At 47.0% G+C, this 27899-nt stretch overlaps 1 protein-coding gene across 3 annotated transcripts in view; it reads left to right on the top strand.

Moving 5' to 3' along the window:
* The window catches only part of ASTN2 (astrotactin 2), an 824356-nt gene that overhangs the window by 569543 nt on the left and 226914 nt on the right, over positions 1-27899 (top strand). For all 3 annotated transcript variants that reach the window (XM_069474594.1, XM_069474593.1, XM_069474592.1), the window contains one exon: positions 26423-26547. In XM_069474594.1, coding sequence (XP_069330695.1) covers positions 26423-26547 — 125 coding nt within the window. The remainder of the gene's footprint in view (positions 1-26422; positions 26548-27899) is intronic.

Raw genomic sequence — 27899 nt, 5'->3', positions numbered from 1 at the left:
TTGCCCTGCTGGTGCTATAATTATCTGGTTGTTTCTCTCCCTTACCCTCACCCCAAACCCCCACCCTCAGGGGTCTAGCTCAGTGTTTTGCATGTTCTAGAGAAAGGGACCAGAGTAGGGCTGACTGAGTATCTGCTATGAGCCAGACACTGCAAGGCACTTTCTCCTCTACCATCTTGTTCAGTCCCCTCTATAACCCTGACAGCTGGGCTTTAGCCTCCCCGCTTTATCTATAAAGAACCAAAACTCAGAGAAGTGAAGGCTCTGGCCCTAGGTCACACCATTAATCACTGCTGGAGCTGGGAAGAAAACCCAGGTCTACCTGACTCGACACCCTCAGACACACACAGGCTGGGTCTCCTCTCAGCACTCCACCCTCGGTGGGGAATCTCTTGCCTCTTCGCAGGAAATCTGAGTGATGGGGTTTGCCTGGAGAGTAAATTCTGAGTATTTGAAGATGATCTTCAAGGCCCTGAGCGACTGTGTGAACAGAAGGTGTGCTAATGTCTCCAAATCACTGCACTCAGGGGCAGGTTTACACTCACTTCCGAAGAGGAAAAGGGGAAAGGGGAGTATAACTTTTAAATTCCAGGCTGATACTTATGAATGCTGGAGGAACTAGGATAGAGCAGAATGACTGCCCCTAGCCATATGGGTCTCAAAGTGCAACAATTACTTACTAAGCACCTACTGCATGCCAAGCTCCATGCTAAACATTGCAGAGACAGTGGTGATCAAGATGGTCTCAATCTCTACGCTCACATAGTTTAAAGCCTCGGGAAGAAGACAACCACCGAACCCATGACTATTGGGTGTCCTCAGAAAAGGAGGGAAATTGGCCTTTTATGGGGCATCAGAGTGAGATTAAAAAAAGAAAAGAGGTTTTGAAATAAAGCAGTCATGGAATTGAGGCAGTTTTCATTTTGTATCACTTTAAGCAAGTGATCCAATTTCTTTGAGCCTCAGTTTTATCATCTGTAAAATGGGGAGAAAAAAAATCCCAGTTTCATACGGTTGCAATAATCAAATAAGTTAGTATATCTAAAGTAAGGGTCAACAGACTTATTCTAAAAAGGCCCAGATGATAAACATTTTGAGCTCTGCAGCCATATGATCTTTGTTGCAAATAATCAACTCTGCTGTTGCAGTGGCAAAGCAGACATGGACAACAGGTAAACAAATCCTTCTCTCCACGCAAATACTCAGTGTGCTGCGGGTGTGTTCTAATAAAACTTTATTTATGGACACTGAATTTGGAATGTCACATAATTTTCACATGTCACGCAATATTTTGTTCTCTTTTTGATTTTTTTTTCCCCCAGCCATTTAAAAACATAAAAGTCATTCTTAGCTCACAGTCTATACAGAAACAGGCAGAGGTCTGGCTTTGGCCTGCAGGCAGTAGTTTGCCAACCACTAATCTAACATACGGAGCTCACGAAGGATGCCCCATGGATTTGAGTTCACATCAGCTTTCCTCTTCAAGCTGCTAAACGTGTAATGTTTTTCAAAGCACTTGAAAGTCAGTCATCTAGATTAGCCCTCCTGGGACCCCGCAAGATAGGCAAAGAGAACAATATTATCCCCATTTCAGAGATGCAGAGACTGAAGCACAGAGATTCAGGGGGCTTTCCAAGCTCACAGACAGCAAATGGCAACACCAATGCCTTGAGGCTCCAATTTTGCATTATTTTCCAATTTTTGGATCTTCAGCTATGGGAATGAAAGGCAGAGTGAAGTAATGAATGACTAGACCCAAGATTCCTGCTATAATTAAACAACTAATAACTAATATTTCTACGGTGCCATAGATCTTGTAGGTCAATTTGACCGCATTATCTCATTTGTTCTTCATCAAAACTCCAGGGAGGAGGAATTATTAGTAGCCCCTGACTCTTGGGGAGCTATGCAAAGTCACAGAGCTGGTTCAATGTCAAAGCTGCATGTCCATGTCTGGGGGTCTCTGCCGGGGCCCGGAAAGTGTTCCCACCAAGCCTTTCTGAGTTTTGCGTAAGGACCAGGCTGCCTCAAGCTGGGATCCTCAATGGCCGGCCTACTCGTCTTCATTCTGAATCCATTCCAATCTGTCCATGCAACAGCCAGAGTGATCTAAAATGCAATTCTGATCAGGTCACCCCCCTGCCCAAGGCTCCTCAGTGGCTCCCCATTGTGCCCAGGATGAAGTCCACCCCCCACCTTTAGCTTGGTGAATGATGTGCCACACAACTGGTCTCAAGCCCATCTCCCAAGCATCTCCTATCCCCGCTCCCGCCCTCGCCTTGCAGGTTATCATCCATTTCTACAGAGCTGCTTGGAGTTCCCTGAGGTCCCCGGATTCCTCATGCCTCCTTGACTGCACATGTTTTTCCCTCTGCCTAGAATGCTCTTCCAGTGTCTCTGCCTAAAATTCTCTCATTTATTGTTGATTAACATCAGGGTCTGCCACCTCCTCCGGGAGTCTTCTTTGCACATCTCTTCCCCAGAAAGGTTAGGTGGTCCTTCTTCCTCTGTGCTCCTCTCTGTCAGATCCCTCCTTCAATAGGGGGCAGGTTCACATGCCTGTCTCCTAAACCATTCAGTAGGTACTTTATAAATAAATAGGCATTTACTAATTAAATGAATTAATGAATGAATGAGATTATTGAAGACAAGACAAGAAGGGATGTCTTATTTGCTTGTGTAGCCCTGGAGCCCAAGTTCATGCCTGGGACACAGTAGGATTCTGTAAATGTTTAGTGAATTGATACGTGGATGGCCGGAGGGATGGATACAGTGCAGGTGAATCAATTGATGGGTGGTGAACCAAGTCTACCCAGGACAATGTGCTAACTATGAATGAGCAGCAGACATGGGGGGGGGGGGCGGCGGTTATCTATTCCCCACTGTGCCATGCACAGGAGGTGCCAGCCAGAGCTTCCAGTTCCCAGCCACCCCGCCAGCATCTGAGCACATCTCCTCTTCCCTAAAACTGCTGAGAAGCTGCATTTCCCCACCTCCGCGTCCTCCCCTCCTCCCCCAACCCCTGAGAGTAGGTTTGGTGTTCCTACAGATGTTTGTATTCTCTGCAGCTGATGAAAATATTCATTATCTTGTTAGCTGCGGCGGGAAGGAAGTGCAGATTTGCATTTTCCCAGTTAATCAGGGTGGCACAAGTGGTGCCTGTCATCCAGGCCTGTTCCCCGCCATCCCCATTCCCTTCTGCAAGTTGTAGAGTCGGAGTGGCATTCCCCACCCTGCAGACTCTACCTGTCTCCCCTCCCCTTTCCCCAGGCACAATCTAGAGGGGGAAAAAAAGGACTAAGGACTGCGGAGGCCCAGCCTGTCTCTGCACACTGCCAGATTTGCTTCCCCTAATGATTTCTCAGTGTGTCTTCTCCTGGCTCAAAATCCTGCCACTGCTCCCAGCTCTTAATTTAGGTCTGAACTGCTCAGCCTGGCTTTCACCTCCTAAGGTTGGGGTCTTGCATAGGTATTAAGCCTTATGTTTCACAAAGTGCTTTTATAATCATTGGCTCATTCGATTGTAGCAGGTGCCCTCTAAGATGGGTGTTATCATTACTTTGGTTTTGTGCAAGTCACTCACCCAATATTATGTGGCCACCATGTGTTGGTGCCAGAAAAGCTTGCCCCTCCTTCTCTGTTCAGAGACTTGTCTTAGTGGAGGCTCTTGTCCTTGGTGTGGCAAAAGCTGGGGCTTTGAGGTTAGGCTGTGCATCCCAGCCCGGGCAAGGTGGGGGCCTTTGGTGGTGACCTGGGCTTTTATACCTGAGCAGGGCAAATGATTTGTGCACAAGTGTCTGATAATGATCATAATGTCTTCTATTTTGGTGAAACCCTAAATCTGTCCTGATGGCCCTTCCCGTATATCCAGGGAAGCCTCACATGTGGTATCTATATCTTTTCTGACTGAAGAAACCTGGGCCCTGCAAGAAAAAGAGAATATCAAACATTAAACAGACAGTTAAATACCCGACCCAAGGTTATTCAGCCATCCTCTCAGTCATTTTATAAACACATTGTCAAGCACTGTTCTGGGTCAGGTACCATTCTGGATGTTGGAAAAATAGCTTTTAACAAGACAGATAAGGACCCTGCCCTCGTAGAGTTAATCTTCTGGGAAGAAAGAGGGATGTGGAGGCGATTGAGAGAAAATCCACATATATTTCTAGTGGCAGCAAGTGCTATGAAGAAAAGTAAAGCACAGCAAGGAATTGGAAAGTTTTGCTTTATACAAGGCCATCATGGCAGGCTTCTTGGAGGAGGTGACAGTTAAGCAGAGGCCTGAGTGAAGTGAGAGGGTGAGCACTATATGAGTGGAGAGAAATAGCATAGCAGACAGAGGGAATGGTGGCTCTCCTGATGTCTCACTAGCCACGTCAGTGGCCTAGTACAGGAGAGCATGACAGTTAAAGAAGGTACTGGAAGCAGCAAAACACAAGTTCTGATATCAGCATTGCTCCTGGGAGCTGTGTGACCACAGCAAATCCTTCAGCCTCGTTAAGCCTCAGAGCCCTCATCTGTAAATTGTAAACAATCTGGTAGGCATGTCATGAGGCTTCAGGGTGTAATGCAGGGGTCCCCAACCTACGATGAGTTGTGTAACTATTTCATTATATATTATAATGTAATAACAATAGAAATAAAGTGCACAATAAATGTAATGGGCTTGAATCATCCCAAAACAACACCCCCTCTCCAGTCCATGGAAAAATTGTCTTCCATGAAAATGGTCCCTGCTGCCAAAAAGGTTGAGGACCATTGGTGATGCACATATAGGTCTTAATGCTGTGCCTGACACAGAGTCCTCCTCAATAAATTAGCTACTTTTACTGTGTAGAGATGAAGATCTAGGAAATCATTTTCTTACCATACTTCTTCTCCAGCTACTTCATTCATCCATATATCCAGCACACACTGAGCCCACGCCACATGCTAGGGTCTATGATAGACACTAAGAACACAATGGTTCATTTATTCAGCGTGTATTTGTCTGAGTGTCCACTGAGCCAGGCACTGTACTAGGCACAAGGGGACACAGACACGAGGAAGCCAGACACTTGTCGTGGTCCCATATGCCTGCCCCAGTGTTCTGGGGCGTCACGGCTCCTGCCCTCAAGCCGTTCACTGATCCCAGAGAAAGCCTCAAGGCCACCCCTGGCAAAACAGTGCCTGTGCGCACACTGGAGAAAGGAGACACATCTGTCCGTGAGCACAGAGCTTGGCTTGCAGAGCAGAGTTGAATTTCAGCCTCCGTTTGCCCTCACAGCCTTGGCACGATCTGCGAAACCATCTGTGGGAGCCCCTGAGAGCCCCCTAATGGACAGGACTCTTCTGTTGGCATTGTCCAAAGCATCCCTGAACATCACTTCTTAGCCAGGGTGTTCCCCAAGCGGGGGACGGGAGCGCTGTGTCTCCTCCATCACACCAGTGACCACCCCCGCCCCGCCCCCGAGAGGCGGCACGTGTCTGTCCTGTGAGTCCTGACGCTTCCTGGCATGGCACCAGGCCCATCCTGCTGAGGAAGGAGCAGTGTGCCCTGAGAGGAGGAGCCCTGAGTCACAGTGCGGACTTACCACAAACTGCAGCGTTTTGGGCAAGGCCCTTTCTTTTGCCAGCAACATGTTTCCCCGTTAGATTACTATTCACAGCAATGGTAGCAGCACTATGGATTGAGTGCTGACTGCATTCCAGGCACCACCCTTCTAAAAGTTCTCCATGTTATTTTAATCCTCAAGCAAACCAACAAGGGAGGTGATTTTATTGTCCTCATTTTACAGATGAGGAAACTGAGGCACAGTGGGACGCATGGACTAGATTCTGATCTCTTGGTCTCCTTCCAGTAATGGCATTCAGTTGCTGTTTGAGTCTGCTGTTCATTCACTCACTCATTCATTCATCAAATTCTTATCAAACACCTATCATTATGTCAGGAGCTATGACAGGTGCTGCATGTTCTGTATTTCATTTAATCTTTAACAAAATGGTAGAATGTAACGTTTTTGTTCTCCATTCTACAGATGAGGAAATCAAGGCTCGGAAGGGTATGTTTGTTCATTGGACCAATATGCTGCCTTTTTTGGACACCTTCTATGTTATAGGCCTTGTCCTATATGCTGGGGAGACAGATACTCTGTGGCAGTGGTCCCCAACCTTTTTGGCACCAGGGGCCGGTTTCATGGAAGGCAGTTTTTCCATGGACTGGGGGTGGGAGGTTAAGGTGTTGCTGGGATAGGGCGTGGTGCGGAGCTCAGGCGGTGATGTGCGGCCCATTTCCTAACAGGCCACTGACCGGTACCAGGCCATGGCCCAGGGACTGGGGACCGCAGCTCTGTGGAGTAACCAAGGATAGAATTTGCAGGGCTGTGGGAGATCAAAGAATGAACACTACATTCTGCTATGCAGGGAAGTACCTTTTTTTGAGGATGCTTGTCAACATGTACAGATGGGGGCCCTTGTGACACTGTGCCCACACACACAGTGATACAAACACCAGAAAGACCCCATCCTCAGCTGGTCAAATGGCCCTTTCTGTCCTTCATTTCTCAAACTCTTCCCCACCCACGTGAGCCACAGGCATGTTCTGAGACCTCCGTGCCCACCATGCTCCCAGTTGGCCAGGAACTTCCCATGGCTCTGATAATTAAGTTCACGCATGCCAAAAAGAGAAATAGCTTCACAGATGCAGTTGCAAATTTTAGCTAATTAACCATATGGTCTGGATTGCTGACAGAGTGGGAAGGCACTCCGGGTAAGTGCTGGTTTCCTGGTTTCCTAGGGGGAGGGAGGACGATTAGGTGTGTCGCCACATTCTCCAACACAAGGGCACAGTGACTCCGGGTGTCCCACCACCTGCTTGAAGTCCTCCCATCTGTCTTCTCACTAGGAGCAGCCCTGGGGAAGGGAGTCCCCAAAAGAGGGAAGAAGAGGGTGCTGGCCTTGTGGACAGGAAACACCTTCACCCCATTTCAGCAGGACCTGTAGGTGGGGGCACTCTCTTTGAGGGTGGAAGATTTGGAGAGGTGGGCCTAGCAGGTACGACACAGTGTGGCGTAATGGACAGCACATTGGAAACCTGGACTTCAGTTGCAGGATTCTCGCTTATTAGCTGTGTGGTCTTGGGAAACATCGGTTAGCATCTCAGAAGTGAAGCCACTCAGTCTCCCTGAACTGCAAATTAGCAGGACTGAATTCAATGATGACCATGGTTTTTCAGTTCTAAGCATCTCACCGAGAGCTGGAGAAATGAGAGAGGGAAGTAGCTGGTACAAATTCATTGAATCAGTGCCAGAACTAAGCTCTAAACCATGGTTTCCAAGTTGCTTCAGTGGCTTTGGGAAATGGAAATCAGTTAGAATTACAGGAGAACCGAAAACAATTAATGGCAGCAATCATTACTGTTACTTATTGAGAACGTTAATAACCTACTCTATTCCAGAAGGTGTGTTTTTCACTTTACTTATATCATTTATAATCCTCACAACCACCCCAGAAGGTTGATAATTTGATTCTCATTTACTGATTAGGAAATTGAGGCTCTGATGGATTAAGTACTACGCCCAAGATCGCATGGACTAATCCATTTTGGAGCAGGGACTCGAGTTTGGTCCTGGTGGGTGTCAAAGCATGTATGTGCTTTCAGAGTTGCTAAGCATGTAGGTTATATCAGCATGCTGCTGTTGTTTGGACAGGGAGGTGGTTAAGTGGCTGGCCGACTCCTGCTTGGATGCTGGGTGGCTGTGACAGAGGACAGCCTGGGGACCAAACTAAGCCCCAAACCATATTTATCTGAACAAGTGCATGCATTAAGATGCGTGTGGCTACTGAAACCAATTACACAGACTTGGTGGTTTAAACAGTACACACAGTCTCTCGCAGCTCTGGAAGCCACAACCAAACTGCGTCTCCTAAGGCTAAGATCAAGGTGTTAGGAGGACTTTCTTCTCGAGGCCCCCCCTGGAGAATCCATTGCTTGTCTTCCAGCTGCTGGCATTCCTTGGCTTGTGGCTGCGTCCCTCCAGTCTCTCTTTCCACCTTCACATCACCTCTGTCCCTTCCGTTACCCTCTTATAGGAACATACATAATGGCACTTAAGGCTCACCAGATGATCCAGATAATCTCATTTTAAGATCGTTCAGTTAATGTGGATGGAGAGGTTAGACTAGGGGATTGTTCCTCTGCAAAGCCCCTTTTGCCATATAGGATGTATTAATTTGCTACGGTTGCCAAAACACAATGCCACAGACCGGGAGGCTTAAACATAAGGCATTTATTGTCTCACAATTCTGGAGGCTTGAAGTCCAAGATCAAGACATCAGCAGGGTTGGTTTCTTCTGAGGCCCCTCCCCTTGGCTGGCAGATGGCCACCTTCTCACTGTGTGATCACATGGTTTTTCCTCCAGGCATGTGCATTCCTGGTGTCTGTGTGTCCAAATTTATTTTTCTTATGAGGACACTAGTCAGATTGGATTAGAGTCCATGTTAATGGTCTCATTTTAACTTAATTACCTATATAGATAAAGGACCTATCTCTAAATACCGTCACATTCTGAAATTTTTGGAAGTAACTGTGAAGATTTCAACAAATGAGGTTTTTTTTGGAGGGGGGGCACAATCCAGCCCACAACATAAGGTACTATTCACAGGTTCCAAGGTTTTTTATTTTATTTTATTTTTTTTAGAGACAGGATCTCACTCTGTTGCCCAGGCTGGGGTACAGTGTCACAGTCATACCTTATTGCAGCATCAAACTCCTAGGCTCAAGCTATCCTGTTGCCTCAGCCTCCGGAGTAGCTGGGACTACAGGAGCAAGCCACCACACCTGCTCATTTTAAACATTTTTTTGTAGAGATGGGGTCTTGCTATGTTGTCCAGGCTGGTCTCGAACTCCTGGCTTCAAGCGATCTTCCTGCCTCAGCCTCTCAAAGTGCTGGGATAACAGGCGTGAGCCACTGCGCCCAACCAGGACCTCAATATCTTGGAAGGTCATTATTTATCCTACCATAGTACTTTTCAATTCAAATGGAGCCAAAGACGCCAGGGCCATAGCTGGGGCACCCGGATCTGGCACTGAATCTGAAAATCAGAAGCAGAGGCTGGGGGCAGGAGATGAACAGGAAGGTGAATACCAGGAAATTCAGCAGCAGGATGGTTTGGGGTCAAGAAAAGTGACTCAGAATGAAGGCTGTGAGTGACGAGTACATGCCCAGGTTCTACTCTGACAAGCTGTTTCTGATCCAAAAGTGTGGGCTAAAGGGAAAAAAACCAAAGGGAGAAGGATATGCTGATTTCCAAGGTCAAGATTAACGTGCTGAAAGTCACACTTGCTGGAGAGTTTGGACTTGGGAATTTGTTCCTCCCGGGTACTGTGTGTGGTTGCAGTGATTCTAGCATCTGTTACGAAATTGAACTGAACAACTTCTAAACACACTACCAGCTTGAAAGTCTGTACTCTACAACAGGGATCAGCAAACCTTTCTGCAAAGGGCCAGGGAGTAAACATTTTCAGCTCTGTGGGCCATGTGGGCTCTAGCACAGTGACTCAGCTCGGCCAGTGTCCCACGAAAGCAGCCACAAACGAGACAAAAATAAACAGGTGTGGCTGCACTCCACTAAAATGTTATTTACAAAAGTAGGTGGGGGTCAGATTGACGAAAGAGCTGTAGTTTGTGGATTCCCACTCTGTAACAACATAATTTAACACAGCTACCCAGACTAGGCATATTTACTATTATTTTAATTAATTTTATTTTTGAAAGCAGTTTTAGGTTGATAGAAAAGTTGAGCAGAAAGTACAGAGTTCCCATACACCTCCTCTTTTCCCTCCCACTATTTTTCTCCTGTTATTAACAACTCTGTATTAGTGTAGTTTATTTGTTACAATTGATGAGCCAATGTTGATACAATATTAGTAACTAAAGTCCACAGTTTATACTTCGTGTTATATAGTTCTATGGGTTTTGACAAGTATATAACGTCATGCACCCACCATTACAGCATCACACAGAATACTTTCACTGCCCTAAAAATCCCGTGTTCCACTTGCTCCTCGCTCCATCCCTCTCCCTGAACTCCTAGAAACCACTGATCTTTTCACTGTCTCTATAGCTTTACTTTTTCCAAAATGTCATGTAGTTGGAATCATATAGTAGGAAGCCTTTTCAGACTGGCTCCTTTCACTTAGCAAGATGCATTTAAGATCCTCCATGTCTTTTTGTGGCAGGTAGCTCATTTTTTTTATTGTCGAATAATATACCATCATATGAATGTACTACAGTTTGTTTATCCAATAACCTATTGAAGGATGTCTTGGTTGCTTTCAAATTTGGGCAAATACGAATAAGGTCAGTATAAATGTGTAGAACTTTGTGTGGACATGTTTTCAACTCATTTGGGTAAATATCAAGGAATGCAATTGCTGAGTTGCATTGTAAGACTGTTTAGCTTTGTAAGAAACTGCCAAACTGTACTCCAAAGTGGCTATACTATTTTGCATTCCCACCATCAATGAGCTCTTTCTGTTTTCTCCACATCTTTGCTAGTATTTGATGGTTTTAGTGTTTTGGATTTTAGTTCTTCTAGTAGTCACATAGTGATGTTCCATTATCATTTAATTTGCAGTTCCAGAATGACGTGATGATGTGCATATATTCATGTGCTCATTTTCCATCTGTATGTCTTCTTTGGTGAGGTGTCTGTTCAGCTCTTTTGTTCATTTTTTTAATCAGATTGTCTGCTTTCTTATTGTTAAGTATGCTCTTTGTATGTTTCGGATAGAAGTCCTTTACCAGATACATGTTTTGGAAATATTTCCAGTCTATGGCATGTCTTTTCATTATCTTAATAGTGTCTTTCACAGAGCAGAAGCTGTTAATTTAATAAAATCCAGCTTGTCATCTTTTTTTCTTTCAAGGATCATGCTTTTGTTGTTGTATCTAAAAACGCATCAACAAACCCAAGGTTCCCAAGTTTTTCTCCTTTGTTATCTCCTAGAAGTTTTATAGTTTTGTTGTTTACATTTAGGTCTATGATAATTTTGAGTTAATTTTTCAGAAAACTGTAGAATCTATATCTAGATACTTTCCTCCCTCCCTTCCTTCATTCCTGTCTTCCTTCCTCCCCTTCTTTTTGCACATGGCTGTCTCTTTGTTTCAGCACCATTTGTTGAAAAGACTATCTTTTCTCTATTGAATTGTCTTTGCTTCTTTGCCAAAGATCAGTTGGCTAGATTTGTGTGAGCCTATTTTTGGGCTCTGTATTTTGTTCTATTGATCTCTTTGTCTATGTTTTCACCAATATCACACTGTCTTGATTACTCTAGCTTTAGAGTAAGTCTTAAAGTCAGGCAGTGTCAGTCCTTTGACTTTGTTTTTCTTCTTCAGTATTGTGTTGGCCCTTCTGGGTCTTTTGCTTTTCCATATAAACTTTAAAATCAGTTTGTCAATCCTACAAAATACCTTACTAGGATTTTGATTGGAATTTCATTGAATCTATAGATCAAGTTAGAAAGAACTGACATTTTAACAATATTGAACATGAACATGGACATTTATTTAGATCTTTGATTTCTTTCATCAGAGTTTTGTAGTTTTCCTCATATAGATCTTATATGTATTTTGTTAGATTTATACCAAAGTATTCCATTTTTTTGGTGCTAATGTAAATGATGTTTTGTTTTTAATTTTCAAATTCTCAGTTGTTCATTGCTGGCATATGAGAAAGCGATTGACATTTGTGTTTAAATCTGTATCCCTTCCCATAATCACTTATTAGTTCCAGCAGTTTTTTTGTTGTTGATTTGTTGGGATTTTCTACTGCTTGTTATTTTTTAAAACTTAAGCCATATTCTTAATAATAATAATAACAGTAATAAAAACAATACTTAACATTTATGGAGCACATAGTGTGATGTGCCAGGTCCCATGCTGCATGCATCAGCATGTTAATTCTACAACTCAGCAGCGCCGGTACTGCTGTTTTGTCCCGATTACAAACGAAGAAACTGAAGCTCAGGAAGGTATGGCAATTTGTCCAACGCTGCAAGAGGCAGAGGTAGAGCATTAACTTGGTCTTTCTTCCTGGGAAATAAATAACCTTCGTAACGGTATGATTTGACCACACAACCAAACATATGCACAGGCTGGTTATATTCATTGTCCCTCATAATTGAGTCTATAAAAGTAGATACTATTATGATCCCCGTTTTACAAAAGAGGTAACTGAGGCTCCTAAAATGAAATAGCTTGCTCAAGGTCATCCACCCAGTAAGATCCTCTCTCAGTGAGTGTGGGTAGGGTCATTACAGGCAAGCCTGAGACTTCTCACGATCCTGTGATTGCATATGACCACATGACCAGTAGCTAACAAGGTGGGAAGCCAGGGTCTTAGGAACTGGATTCAATTACATTTTAATGTCAAATTTTGAAAAGACCAAAAACTGTGTTCATTAATTGGATTTTTATTTTTTTAGGCCCTTTTTAAGTCTTGACATCCCTTGGTTTTAAGAAGCACTTAAAAAGAAATTCCAACTGTCCTGTAACAGTATACACACCTCACTTTGGTTGTGAAGCAAACTGGCTAATGTCCACACTAGCTGAGTTCTGGATTTGGCTGCAACTGATGTCAGGACTGTTGGAATTGAACAAGAAGGGATATGAGAGATGGCCAGGGCTTCTCATTAGTGCAGTGTTGCAGAAAGCACGTGCAAATATTATTGCCTGTCTATTGCCTTTGGGTGTTTTCTTTCTCCATTGCTAATGACTAATAAAAAAAGAGAGAGAAAGAGGAGGGAGAGAGAGAGTGAACAAGAAAGCAATTGCTATTAGATTTTCTTCTACCGCAGCAGGTTTCTCATTTTGCAAAGCTCATTAGAGGTGGCTATATGGAAAGATTTCCAAGGTGCCCCAGGGAGAATGGGAAAGACAAAAGGGAAGAAGAAACTTTCAGAGATGTGACCCCAGCCACAAATTCACACCAGAACCAGCTTTATTTAGGCCATGTGTTTTGATTCCAAAGTCCCCCTCATGGCTGGGCTTTTTAAATGTGAAGATTAAAAAAAAGAAAAAAAAAAAAAAGTTATCCCTTTCTAACTACTACCAGGAATGAAGTTAAAAATGAATTGATGCTGTGTGGTCAGTTAAAATGTGGCTTTGATTTTTCCTATCTTTTACTTTAAATTAGGAGTTTTGAAATATCTTTTTCCTTTAATTTGGAGTCCACTCTATTGAGGTTCAGTTTTAAAAACATTTTGAGCATCTTCTATGTCCCCAATACATTGTTAAGAGCTGGAGGAGGAGAGAGAAGACAGTCATTCCCTGCTCCCAAAGTTTGGAAAATAGATACATTCACAGCAATTTCAGCACATGCTGCCAAAGGAAGAGGGATATTCAACTTATGATGCTGGAGGCGTTGCCTTTAGCATTAACCAGAGGTTGTGGGCAAGGTATGTGATTAGGAAAGAATCAGTTTTACCAGCAAAAAAAAAAAAAAAAAAAAAAAAGATTCCCATGATATAAAGAAAAGAACCCCAAATTAGTAGCCACATGTCCTATGTTGTCATTATAGCTCTTGAACAAATTGTGTATGTATTGTAGCAGGGATAGAAGAAAAGGGTTTGAGGTCCATTTGCATCCTTCTTATTTCTAATCACGACAAGCATTTTGAGTGTGTTAAATTAAAATGTGCTAGAGCGGTGCATTTGACAGCAGCCATAGCTACCATTTATTGAGAGCCTGCTCTTCTCAGACCTTCTGCTAAGCAATTCATTTTATGGGCTCTTTTCATCTTTACAGCAAGTACGAGAGGCAAGGCTGACCATTATTCCCATTTTTCTGATGAGGATACAAAAGCCCAGGAAAGGTTCAATGTTCTGTCCAACCAGAGCCACACAGGGGGTGCGAGGTGGAACCAGGGTGCAAGTCCAGGTGTCTCTGATGGCAAAGCCAACTTCAAAAACGTGTGAGAAGACACAAAGTGCCCATGAGGACAGGGCAGCTCCTCATCATGGGCTCTTCCTCTCAGCCCTCTGTGTCGGCGCCACGTGGGGACACCTGTGTTAGTCACACAAATGACCTCAGGGCTTCAAGGCTCCCTAGAGCTGGGAACTGACTTGCTCAAGACCACGCAGCAAGTTACTGGCACAGCTTCGCGGAACCTGGGGGTTCTGGCTCCCTGTCCAGGGCAGGACTGCAGGTGCATGAGCAGTGATGATGATATGCCCTGGGATGCAGCCCTTGGACTCATTTGGCGAGTGCTTTTGTGCACCTCTTGTGTGTTTGCTCTTATGCCAGACGCTTGAGACCCTGAAACCCTTGCCCTTAAGGAGTGTACAGTGCAATGGCGTTGTGGGATAGAGAGCTTCCGAGAACAGAAAATGCCCCGAACCCCAGAATAGGAAGATCCTAATTGGACTTGAAACATTTTCAAAGTTACAGGGCCATTGGCTTCTGCCCTTGACTGTGATCAAATAAACAGCTAGACCTCTCAGGGACTGAGGAAGGTAACCTGGAGCCCGCGGTCCCAGGAGTTGGGCTGAAGCAAAAGAGGTGCACCTCCGTCAGAGAGCTCGGCTGCCACCTTGAACCAGGGCCTCCCGCACTCGGGCCCTGCAGTCCTGTTAGGGAGGCAGGCTTTAGGTTTGCAGTTCTGTTTGGCTTCATCTGGGTTGTGGATTCTGGACCAAGATGAATTTTCCACCCTGAATCTCATTTATAGCTCACTTATAGCATCTGAAAAATAGAGATAATGATGGTACTTTGTCAGAAAAATGCAGAGGTTGGACCTAGTGATGCTGAACTTCCTCCACCCCCACATCTAAAGTTTTATGTCAAGGTAGCAGGGCTTTTGAGTCCTTCCTTGGAGAACTGGAGGGGAAAGTTTGGGACGATGATCCAAGAGGACCCAGTGACAGCAACTCGGCTCGTTCCCAGTGTTGTGACAGGACAAGGAATCCCAGTGCTGACACACACAGGCAAGGAGATGGAGGGCGACGTAGCTGAGGAGAAGATAATGTTTCTCTAGCCTGCAATTTCTTTCAATTTCAGGGCTCGCAATTACCAGGGCAGGAGTTAGTAACGGTCATGCCTGGAATGCTTAAGTGAGTTTGATGCCACTGGTAGAAGTGGTTTTGCATTTAGAGAAGGAAGATGTTGTGCTCCCCAGGCTTCACTGGGTGTGTGGTTGTGTGTGTGTGTGCGTGTTCATGCACACGTGTGTATGAATGAGGGCAGGTGAGAGAGAGGAAAGAAGACAGGTGTGATCATGGCCACACAGATGGGTGGCAGAGAGGAGCCAGACAGCCCTGATTCAATCATACCTGACTCTGGGAGAGTGACCTCACCTCCATCGGGGAGATGCTAATACCTACCCCACGAGATTGTTGAGGTTGGCAACAAAACAAAGCCTGCAGAGCACCTAACACATTTGATACGCATTCAATAAAGGGCATCCTTCTGGGACATTCAGCCAGCGCTGGCGTTTACAATGCGTCAACCTTTACTTTTCAGCATTTCATTTAGGGGCAAAAGTAAACATCGACTGCATATTTTTGCATAGCGTTTAAGAATACAGGGTTATACTGTTCAAAGCCCAGCTTATGTAAACTCTGTGCATTTAACCTCTTTATCTCTGTATTCCCTCATTTAAGAAACACACACACACACACAGAATAAGAGTACTTACTTCACTCGGTTTTTGTGAATGTGAAATGAGGTAATGTGGGCAAAGTCCTTAGAATTATGTCTAGCACGTTGTAAACAATCAATGGGTATTAGTCTTAAAAAATGATGCTTGTTATTCTGTGTACTAGGTGTCTAGGGAAGAGAGGGAAGGATGGGAAGGGAAACAGAAATGAGTAAGGCAATGACCCAGGCCCCCTGGGAGGGAGATTGCAGTACCACAGCTGAACTTCGTTGTCTCCCCTACGGTTTCATTCAGCTAAGAGGAGCTCATTCATTCATTGAATAAGCACTTCCTGAGTCCCTGGTGCATGCATCGGCCACTGTGTTGGGGCTGGATGCACAGCAGTGAATAAAAAAGACATGGTCCTTGCCGTTGGTCCAGTGAGGGAGACAAAGAGTGATCAGGAAAAACATTCCAGTGTGAAAAAGCTAGTGCAGGGACAGAATGGGTGTTGTGGAAACACAGAGAAAGGGCATCTGACCCCCAGATGAGAGACAGCAACATAGCCCTCCTGGTAAACAAAAACTTAGACTGTGGCAGGCGGAACAATGGGCCCCCTCAAGATGTCCATGTCTTAGTCGCTGGGACCCGTGAATGAGTCACCTTTCATAGCAAAGGGTGCATAAAGGGTGCAGGTGGAATAAGGTTGCTAATCAGCTGATCTTGAGCTGAAGAGGAGCCTGGATGATCCAGGTGGTCCCAATGTCATCACAATGCTCCTTAAAGTGGAAGAGGGAGGCAGAGAACCAGACAAGGTAATGGTGTGTGGTCTGAGATTTGATTTGCCTTGCCTGGCTTTGAAGGTGGAGGAAGAAAGCCACGAGACAGGGGACATGGGCAGCCTCAAGAAGTGCAAAAAGGCAAGGAAACTGATCCCCCTAAAGCCTCCAGAAACAGTGTAACCTTGGTGACACCTAGATGTTATCCCAGAATCCCTGTCAGACTTCTGACCTACAGAACTATAAGATAATAAGTTTATGTTGTTTTGAGCCACGAAGTTTCTGGCAATTTGTTATGGCAGTGATAAAATACCAGGACATGGAGCTAATGAGACATTTGGGTTAGAATCATCATTTTAGTAAACCATTCTGGCCACAAGATAGTAAGTGAATTTGAAGGGACAAGGCTGGCTGCAGAGAGTGTCATTATCAGGCTGGCGCAGCAGTCCCTGTGGAAGGGGACAGTGGCCTGAGCCAGAACAGACAGTTATTGAGGGCTGTGTCTGTACCGGACTCTGGAGTCGGACGGTGGGGATGGGGAGCCCCTGAGGGGGACTAGTCCTGTCGAGTCCTGCAACACCGAATGTTGAATCTGAGACGGGAGACAGACATCGAGAACATCCTAGCAGAGACGTGATCCTGAGGTCGGAACCAGAGTCTAGCGCTCTGGAAACAGGTGGACGTTGCTTCCAAAGGGGCTCAGGGACGGCTTCCTGGAGGACATGACACCATGAGGTCTGTCTCAGAAGCTGGCAGGATGGCTCAGAGAAGGTTGCAGAGAAGAATCAAACACAGCCCCTGCTTTGAAGGGTTGACCGTTCAGAGAGGGTGCCAGGCAGGTAGAGCGGTCGTTCTTACTAACACTTGAGAACACAAAAGCAAAAGCAGGTCTGGGTTGGAAATGAAGAACATGGATTGGTAGCCAGTCCTGGTTCTGCAAACAAACAAAAAACCTGGGAGCCCTTACATAAGTCACTCCTCCGCCCTGCCTCTGTTTCTTCTCCTCTCACATGGGAACAGGAATGCTTATCGTTTCTGGGAGCATTGGCTGGGATCAGAATGGCCCATATGTGTGGACCACGTGAAGCAACTCTGCAACCGGGATCCTAGAAACAGCCTGCAAGGAAGGGGTCACAAGCTGCCATCTGCCATGGAACACGGGGCTACCTGGAGAAATGGTGGCCCTGAGAGCCTCCCTCTGGGAGGGGGCTGAGCTGGCATGAAGTGCTGGGGATTTGGCTTGGGTCTCCCAGATAGCTAAATGGTTGGTGCGATGGACTGACAGCTGGCAGAGGCAGAAAGGAGGCTGAGGACTTCCGTGTGGGCCAAAGCACCATGGTCTGTTCTCTGGCCATGGCTAACAAACACAAGCATATGCAGACGGCTCCAGTGCTTAGGAACGAGCAGATTTTGGGGAGACAGGTGCCTGGAGTCAGTGCAGGGGCATGGTTTTGACCATTCGGACTCACAGCTTCTCCACATATCCCAGGCTCCTCCTCACACTTCCTACCACGTGCAGGTGATGATAGAGAGCAGCAGGTGGTGTTTCCCAGGCCTCTCAGAGCTGTGCCCCCTCTCTGTATTGTGCTGTACAACCGCTTCATTGTTTCTTACCTGGATTACCATAGGGCCTCATAACTGGTTTCCCTCCTTCCAGACTTACTCTTTTGAAACTTAGTTTCTTCTGATTTCCAGAGTGTGTCATGCGAGTGTTTTATCCTCTCTCTCTCTCTCACACACCACTTCAGCGCCTGCTATTCTTTCTGCCTGGGTCCCTCCCTCCCCTCCCCTCCCCTCCCCTCCTCTTCTCTTCCTTTCCCTACCGCTGCATAATCCCTCCCAATCTGTCAAGACTCACTTCCTCCAGGAAGCGTTCCTGACTTCTCCAGTCTGCATAAAGTGCTCCTTCTCTATACTTCCTTGGTCCCCGAACTCCCCCCATGAACCTTAAACATTATCATTCTAACCTATAACCATCTGTGTACACCGTTAAGGGTTCAAACGTTTTTTCACTACAACTCAGTATGCAAAACACCATAGCCTTAATTTTCTACCACCGACGTAATCATTTCCACATGTTTTCATTCACTGATAGCAAAGAAGTATTTCCACTTGCTGATTAAGGTTATGAAACTTTCTCCAGGGTAAATACATAGTCTGTTCAAAGTCGAGCTCCCCAGCCTGGTCTCTCCCTTCCCTACCGCCTCCCCTACCCCTTGGCTTGGCCTGAGTGTGCAGGCAGATGCTGGTGGGGAAGGTCTCTGGTGCAAATGGGGTCTTGTGGATCCTTGCTGGTGTTTGCTGTGTGATTTCGTATTTGAGCTTGGCTCTGATGGGGTCCTATGGATCCTTGCTGGTGTTTGTTGTATGATTTCTTGTTTGAGCTTGGCTCTGAGCCCTCGCACTGGCAACCATCATTACAGGGATAGTCAGGGGCAGTCTTCTGAGAGAGGGATGATGGGTTGGAACACCCTGCCAAAGTCCAAAGTCATTATGGCTCTATTCTCTGAAGCCTCTTTTGTTCTAATTGTTTAATCTCAGCCTCCTCCACCATCTCTGCCTCTATGGGATCAGGGGGGCTTTATGCTAGGAAGTCTTGACATCTTCATCCCCATTGCCCTGTGGGTACAGAACTTGGGGGGCTGAATTCAGGCCTCTTCCTCACCTTCTGCCACCTTTTCATGGGAGCTCACGTTGGCTTGTTGAATGAGGGGCTTGCAAACTCCCCAGACCAGGGGAGCAAACTCGATGGCCCCTGTTCAACTGCCCAGAGATTTTCCCCCAAATCCTTTATTGATATTTTAAGCATTTGTTGACACCACCCTCACACTTGGGGTGAGTGACAGGCGGTTTGACTTCCAGAAGGAGCATTGTGGAGACACTCTCAGCTAATCTGTCAGCCTCTTGGCCTTCATCTTCAGCAATTCCGTGCAGCACCAGTGGGAAAAAGAAGAGTTTCCTGCTTCCCTTTCCTGTCTGGTGGGAACTCCTCTGAAGTCATCACCTGCACCACCTGCGTATTAAAATAAAACACAATGACCCGCGTCGTCGCCCAGGCCTGGCTTTTGATCTAGAAGGGAACCTTCACTTTCAGCACAGGCTGGCTTTTAAAACTGTTGTCCAACTCCAGACACTACAAAGTCAGCTTTGAGATGCAAAGCTCAAATACGATTTCCAGAGAATGAAAAATGCTTCGTTTTAACATTTCAAAAACATTATTTACCTTGCATACATGTGCACACATACATAGGAGGCATTTGCACACTTATGTGCCTCCTACCAGGCTGTGAGTAACTGGAGGACAGAGAATGTCTTTTTTATTATTATATTCCTAATGCCTGGCACACAATAGTAAAGATTTACTGAATGAATTAATGAATGAATGAAAGGCCACATGATAGCATAACTGTCTTGAGTGCTTGACCAGAGAACTTAAAATAAGACCCATAATTAAGAAGTAGATCATATAAGAACAGAGTTTGTAAGTGCTCCCCAGGAAGGGCAAAGCATCAGAGTGGGCTTAGACAAGCCAGTGTTCGCATCAGTTTAATCATCACCAGCCCTTATAGACTCCAGCAGCTACAGAACAGCTATAAACAAAATCTAGCCCAACGCCTTCCAGCCTGAGTCTCAAACAAACATTTTGTACCGGCCCCCACCCCTGCCCCTTTCAGTTCCAGAGAACCAGGAGTGGCTTCCCCAAATCACACAGCCAAGCAGTGACAGAGCCAAGATGAGAACAGGTCTCCCAGTTTCTGGTTCAAGAAGGGCACCAGATCTCAGCCAAAGTCACTCCTTTCACTTGGCAGAAAGGCTTAGTTGAGTTGGAGGTGAGGGATCGGGCACAGCATAAACCAGGGGAGATGTGCTCATCAGTGCTGGGAGTTTAATGCAACCCTTTATGGAGGTTCTGGGCAGCCAAGAAGAGCCCGAGAGCCAGACGGGGAGAGTGGGCCCCTCCCTGCAGACTCAAAGCTCCCAGACCAAGATTTCTACTTTTCCCCAAATAAAAACAGGCTGCAGACAGTGCTGGCTGGCTCTGGGGTGATTTACCTCCCTGAAATACCTCAATTTAAATGCTAATTTCCCAGAACTGAGGGGTGAAGGCTCTGGCTGTTGGCTGTGTATTAATGTATCCAAAATGTTCACACATATTCTTAAAAGGGATGGAAGAGGGAGCGAAGACCTGGGGAAGGGTGGGGAGAGCGGCAGAGTCCAGGCCTCTTGCTTGTCTTTGAGCAAGGCTGATGTCTGTGAGCAAGCCATGTCTGTGAGCACGGCTGATCAGGAGGAAGCTAGGCACAGTGTTGTATCTTCACTGCAAAGGTTTGTAGAATTTGCGTCCCTGAGAGGTCATGCACAGGTGGCATTGGAGGGTAATCAGGCTTGCCTCTCAGCTCTGCACATGGTTCAGCAGATGCTCAGGGGCATGTACTGTGAGCCACGCACTGGGTTGGGTTCTCTGAGACCCTTGAAGAGATTCAGAATCTAGTGTGGGATTCAAGAAAAGCAATTAGCATTAAAGATAATTTTACGTAAATTTTCCTCCCAACCCTTTGAAGCTGAACTCATTGCCCCCACTTTACAGATGGAGTCACTGAGGCTCACAACATCTAAGTGACTCTCCCGAGGTCATACAGCCAGACTATGGATCCATCTCTACAACTTCTAACCCCATGCCCTTTCTACCACCAGATCCCAAGGCCACTTCTGGAATCTTTTCAAGAACAAGATGCATGAGGTTAAAGTGATAGGAAAGATTTATTCTAGCTGGGGAAAACTGGAATGGTGTCATGGAAGAGGTGGTTTTTGAATGGAGCCTTTTGCTGTTTGCCGGGGTTCCTCACCTTGGCCCACTCCCACCTGAATGCACATGTGCACACCCGCGAGGGGAGGCCCAGCCAGCCCCTGCCTAGGGAGATCACCTTGTCCCATCTGGTCCCCTCTAGCTCAGTGGTCCCTGGCCCCTCTGTCCAAGCTCCAGGGCAGCCAGGGTAACTGTGCACTTAGGAAGTTAGGGGAAGAGAGTAGGGTTAAGAAGCTTCTTATGGAAAAACTGGAAGTTTAGACTCAAATCCCAAATGTTCCTTAGATCCTGAAGCATTCTGGGACCCTATGAAAGGGCTTCATCAAAAGATGCAGGTCGGGCACACATGACCATTATTTCTGGTTTCCGTCCTTCATTGCTTCAACAAATGGTCATGGTGCACCTACTTGTTACTCAGTTTACTCAGTTGTCACTGCCAGGTCCTGGGGGGCAGCAGAACCGTGGAGGCACAGTTTTGGCCCACATGGAACTTAACCAGTGTGGTGGGACAGGCAGGTGTCCAGCATGGCCTCCCATGAGCACATGTGGGGGTACAAACTAGGAAGCCTTTCATGGAAGAAAGGAGCCAAGACAGAATAAGAGTGTTTACCAGGAGAACTGATCCTGGGAAGATTTCTCTCAGGCACTGAAACAGTGTATGGTGTGAATGATGAGTAGTTGCTGTCCAGGGGCAGAAGAGGGGAAGAACTTCCCTCCCAGAGAGACGACAAGTCCTAGTGGACTTGTAGGACCGGAGCATGCCCTGTAAGAGGAACCTAAGGACAGTCGGTGCAGCAGAACAGTGGTCCGGGGGCAGGGGCTCAAAAAATAGGGCAGCAGGAGCCAGATTGCTGGGGATCTTGTAGACCCTAATACAGCATTTGGGTCCCCTCCTGGTCTTCACAAATGGAGCTACTTCCTCTGATTTTCTGCTGCTGTGTCCCTAGTGTCCATAGGGACACATGGTCCGGGAAACAGGGTAGACCCTCAATAAGTGTTTATGGAATGAATGAGACCTTTCATTCCCAGAGTCCCCAGGGCCCAGGATCTACTATTAATATTTTAAAAATCCAATGAGTCATTTCCCTATAGTGTCAACTGAAATTGAACAGTTTTTATAGACATCTTTTGAGAGATGTTTGTCTAAACAGTGACCCTGTTGCTAAATGAAACACGACATCCACTTAAACACACATGCACAGAGACACACACACACAGCGAAATCCATGCGCACAAAAGCACATGACCCTGTGGTGGAGAACAAAACGACAGAACTTCTTGATCTCATCTCCACGTGACCGAGGAGGGCACAGGCTTTGTACTGATTCGTGCAACGTGTGCTTGCTGAGGGCCAGGCGCGAGCTGGAGTGGTTGGAATATGGGCTTGGACGCTGCCACCTCCTGCCTGTGGGTCTGGGTTGGACAAGTGCCTTGATGTCTCTGAGCATCTGTGTCTTCATCTGTAAAATGGGAATAAGGATCGCAGTTGTCTCACAGAGTTCGTGTCAGGTCAAAATCTCTCTCTCACACACACTCTTGACACACTACCCTAAACAACACAGATGATGATCAGTAAATACAATCAATAAATCTTGTAAATTTTACTCATTCTTTCCATTATTGGGGATGATTACCCAGCAGTTTTTACTACACACACACACACACACACACACACACGAGCTCTGAGAGTCTGGATTCTGTTTCTGACCCCCTGCGTTTAAGCCAGCGCTCTGCCTTTCCCAGGCGGGTGGGTTGGGGAGCTGCTGTCTGGGCTTCACAAGGGGCTCCGCGCGGAGGGACAGTCCCCACGGCGGGTGTTCCCATCCGCGTTTTGCCTCCCGAAAGAGCTGGTGGATGCGAAGGCCCTGGGCGCCCTCTGCTGGCAGAGGCCGTGCAAGTCTCGTGGCCATTGCCCAGGCGCCGCGATGGACCCGGTACCCGAGAGACCACGCTGCGGTCGCCGTGAAAGTCTTGTCATCTGGCGCTTCCTCCCTGCCTGCCTCCTCTCCCCCAGCCTCCCCCACTGGCCAGCTGACTCCCACCCTCCGTCTCCTCCCTCCTTCTCGTGCGTGACTCCGTTTCCTGGAAGCTTAGGGGGAAAGCCTTCCTCCGAGAAGGACTGTCACCCGCCAGCCGCCCCACCTCCCCCGCCTCCCAGAGTCCCTCCAGGGTCAGTCCAGGGTCGGATCTCCCTACAGTGCTAAGATTGACTTGACAAGAAGGCAGAGGGAGTGGGGGAAAGGGACGTGGGGGCAGGGAAGGTGGCACTACTTTCCCTCCTCTGTGATTATAAACACATTTCCAGAGATTTGCAATGGAGACCCCTGGGTGGTAAAGTGAAAAAAGATGGATTTGCCTTCAGATCCCATTTCTCAAATGCACTCAGTGTGCAAGTCCACGGAAATCACATTAGCTCTTCAGAGCTCGTTTCCCCGTCCGTTAATGAAGACTATGATCACCGCCCATCCATGGCATTGGTACGAGGCTTGGTGAGGTCATACTGCGGACAGAGCCCCCGGTGGGCAGTCACGTTTTAAGGGGCGGCAGGTCCTTCTCTGGGCCGCAGGCTGTCCAGGCCCTATGCACCCAGTGGCACTGTGGTTCTTGCAGCTTTGACAGCCTGTGTCTGTCACAGGCAGGTCTCTAGCACACTGCACCTGAGCAGTGATGAGGCGTGTGGCCTCTGGGATGTCCCACTTCCCAGCCGTGAGGCCTTGAGTGGTTACATGACGGCTTTATACTTCAGCTTTTCAGTCTCCAACTGGGGATCGTAACGGCACGTGCTCCATAGGGTTGGGTGAGGACTAAATATAAAGTACTTGTAACTGTACCTGGTGCACAGTAGGTGCTCAATAAATGGCTATCATTAGTATTGCTGTTCCACTAAGGCAGGCTGCGAGTAGCTTTTATCATCCCCATTTTACAGATGAGAAAATTGAGGTTTGCGTGGTTTGCTCCAGGTTATGCAGCTAGGATGCGGTGTGGGCAGAACCGGAGGCCAGTCTTCAGAGCCATTGCCACCTCCCCACCCTTGGCCTCTCCTACCCAGAAAGACTACCCTTGGGGTCTCATGCGGAAGGGACCCTTGTACAGAAGCGTCCAGCCCACCCAGAATTCCTGATAGCAGGCCCCACGGACTATTCTGCATGGGTGACTGGTGTCTCTCTTACTAGGTGGGGAAGATCTAGAGGACAAGGGGACAGTCAAGTCTATCTCTGTGTCCATAGCTTGCAGCACAAGGCTCCACTCTGAGGATGTGCTCAGCGCAAGCTGGTTGCATGACCAGGACATGGAATGTCCCTCCATCCTGCTACATCTTTGAGGGAAGATCTGTATCCCCAGAGGCCACCTCACAAGGAGGCATGAGAAAAGTTAGTTCCCTAAACACTGGCTACTGTTACACGTTATGTGTAACATCGACTAGAAAGCTATCTTTTTCTATTCACATTGTTCTTCCACACTCCCAGGTTTGCAGACAGACCCAAGACCAGCCACTTAGGTAGAACCCATGATCACGTGCACACATAGACAAAGAAGTGTGAGTCCACAGGCAGACATGGCACACCCACACACTAGCATGCCTAAATGGCAAGTGTGGACCTCGAAGCTCACCGTCGTTCACATGCATGCTCAGGCAGATATTCCCAGGCCCAGGCGGCCTGGGTTCGAATCCCAATTTTACCACCTATTAACACGGGATCTCATTGTTACTCGTCTGTAATTTAAAGATAATAATATCTATCATGCAAGGTCACTGTGAAGATTAAATGACAAAATGTACGTAAAGTGCTTAGCTAGATCCCAGCAAATTATAAGGATTCAATAAATAATAGAGATGACAATGACAATGATGACGATGATGATGGTGATGCTGGTGATGTTGAAGATGGTGGTAATGTCACATCCTCTGGACTCAGAGGTGCTCACTAAAAGAATGAATCGATGATGAGCTTCAAAGATGCCTGGGATGGGATGCAGGGACATAGAGTACAGACAGGAAGGTGACCCAGGCCACTTGACACTTTTATAGCTGCTTTTGAACCGCCTGAGATCCAGGCTTCAGAGGCATTGCTTTGACGTCACATATTTGTGTTTTTGTCTTTCTCATTTTCATTTCAAGGTTGCCCATTCCAGGTGGCAAAATGAAGTAATAAACACCCTCCTTCCTGTTCTTCTCCTCCCCGTCCTCCTCCCTCTCCTGCTCTTCTCCAGATTATTATTAGTGTTTCTAACTCTGAGGTTCTCTGAATATGAAGGGACCTCAGAAGTCATATTTAATACAGAAATGCCCTCGATACCATCCATACCAGTTGGCTGTCAAGTTTTCTGCTCGCACACCCCCAGTAACAGGAAGCTCACCCCCTCTCCTGGCAGGCTGTCTGTTTTTAGGCAGGTCTGTTGCCTAAAAGAATGAAGCCTGCCTCCCTGTGCTGCACTGTCACCACCGTCCTCCTAAAACTACCTCTGTTCAGGGGTCTGTCTCCTGTTCCCTGGGATTGCCCTACGGGGAAGGGCTAGAGGTACCTAAAAAAGTTAGGGCAGGGGAATGAGCACTTCCCTGGGAGTCAGGAGATGGGGGTTTGCATCTAACCCATTCATTGTCATTGAGCAAGTCACTCCCCTTCTCCCAGCCTCAGTTTCCCCATGGGTAAAAGGAGGAGTTTGAACACCCCTCCCCCCAGCAAAAAACAATCTCATAGGGGCCCTTCCACTTTAACAAACATCTATTTTTCCAAGTCTTCCTTTCTTCAGCTTAATCTTACCCCTTTGTTCTTCAAACACTCCACGCTGTTCTCTGTTCCCTCACATCCTGGTACAACATCGTCATTGTTTTGCAAGGAGACGTTTAGCAGCCCCATATACAGTTGATAGAACAATGTGTCTTAAACAGTTGGCAACTTTATCCCAGTAAGTGTTTACTACAGCCCTGAGATCTAAGTCTCACTTTATAGACAAGTAACCTGAGTTTCTGAGAGGAACAGTAGCTTGCTCGAGGTCTCACAGCCAGCAAACAATGGGGCCAGAATTTCAGCCACAGCCAGCTTGATTCAGGAGCTTATAGCCACATTCTCAGAGCTAGGATTCCAGGTGCCAGAGGCACCACAGCAAAGCCACCCACCCAGGAGTGTCTACTCTGACCACAGCATCCTGCCTCCTTGCCCTGCAGCCCCCGCAGCCTCCGCTTTCTGGCTCTGGCAGTCTCTCTGCTCCTCTCCACAGGGAGAACAACTTCATCAAGGACTTCCCCCAGCTGGCCGACGGGCTGTTGGTGATCCCGCTGCCGGTGGAGGAGCAGTGCCGGGGGGTCCTCTCCGAGCCCCTCCCGGACCTCCAGTTGCTCACCGGTAAGACCCACATGCTGGAACCCTCCCCAGGCTCCTTGACCACACACCTAGTCTGCAGGTGCACGTCAGCCCTCAGCAGATCCGCGACAGGCCGGCCAGGCCTCGCAGAGGTGCCTCTCTGAGAACAGGCACAGTCTTTCTCCGTGAGGGTTTAGCCTCCACGTCAGAGTCTCAAAACATTTTTTACTCTAATTGACAATTTTCTTTTCTTTTTCTTTTTTTTTGGGGGGGGGAGGGGACAGAGTCTTGCTTTGTTGCCTGAGCTAGAGTGAGTGCCGTGGCGTCAGCCTAGCTCACAGCAACCTCAAACTCCTGGGCTTAAGCAATCCTCCTGCCTCAGCCTCCCGAGTAGCTGGGACTACAGGCATGCACCACCATGCCCGGCTAATTTTTTCTATATATATTTTAGTTGGCCAGATAATTTCTTTCTATTTTTTTTTTTTAGTAGAGACGGGGTCTCGCTCTTGCTCAGAGCTGGTCTTGAACTCCTGACCTCGAGCGATCCACCCGCCTCAGCCTCCCAGAGTGCTAGGATTACAAGCGTGAGCCACCACGCCCAGCTGACAATTTTCTGATATTTTTTCACTTTCAGTATTTTGTTTTCTTGGTTCATTTTGAAGTCATTCTAAAGTAAAATCAGTGGACACTCCAGCCAAGAGGCTCTCCTGCTTGAAAGCACTTGAGTTACACAGCTTGTTTTTGGTACGTGGGCACTGAGCCTTTCATCGGGTGTGCATTATTTGTCCTATTCTGTACATAAGGAATCTAGGCTCAGAGAGGTGAAGGGACCAGCCCAAGGCCACACAGCATATCTGCCAAGACTAGAACCTGGGTGCCGTAGCAACCAGTCTTTTGCCCTTTTCACTCCACTCAGCAGCTCCTCCCTCCCCCCCCACCCTCCCCCCAAAACCGCCACTGACCTCTGTCTCTCCTATGGGGGTGTTGTCTTTTGCAGGCTCTCCTGAAACTCCATATTTTCTTTCCCACCCCAGGATGTCCTTTTTTTTTTTTTTTTTTTTAATTTTTATTTTATTTTATTTTATTTTTTTGAGACAGAGTCTCACTTTGTTGCCCAGGCTAGAGTGAGTGCCGTGGCGTCAGCCTAGCTCACAGCAACCTCAAACTCCTGGGCTCAAGCGATCCTCCTGCCTCAGCCTCCCGAGTAGCTGGGACTACAGGCATGCGCCACTATGCCCGGCTAATTTTTCTATATATATATTTTTAGTTGTCCATATAATTTTTTTCTATTTTTAGTAGAGACGGGGTCTCACTCTTGCTCAGGCTGGTCTCGAACTCCTGACCTTGAGAGATCCACCCGCCTCGGCCTCCCAGAGTGCTAGGATTACAGGCGT

Source organism: Eulemur rufifrons, chromosome 7, assembly GCF_041146395.1.
Source record: "Eulemur rufifrons isolate Redbay chromosome 7, OSU_ERuf_1, whole genome shotgun sequence".
NCBI lineage: Eukaryota > Metazoa > Chordata > Mammalia > Primates > Lemuridae > Eulemur > Eulemur rufifrons.
The sequence above is the reverse complement of the archived record's forward strand: the minus strand, read 5'-3'. Positions and strand labels throughout refer to the sequence as shown.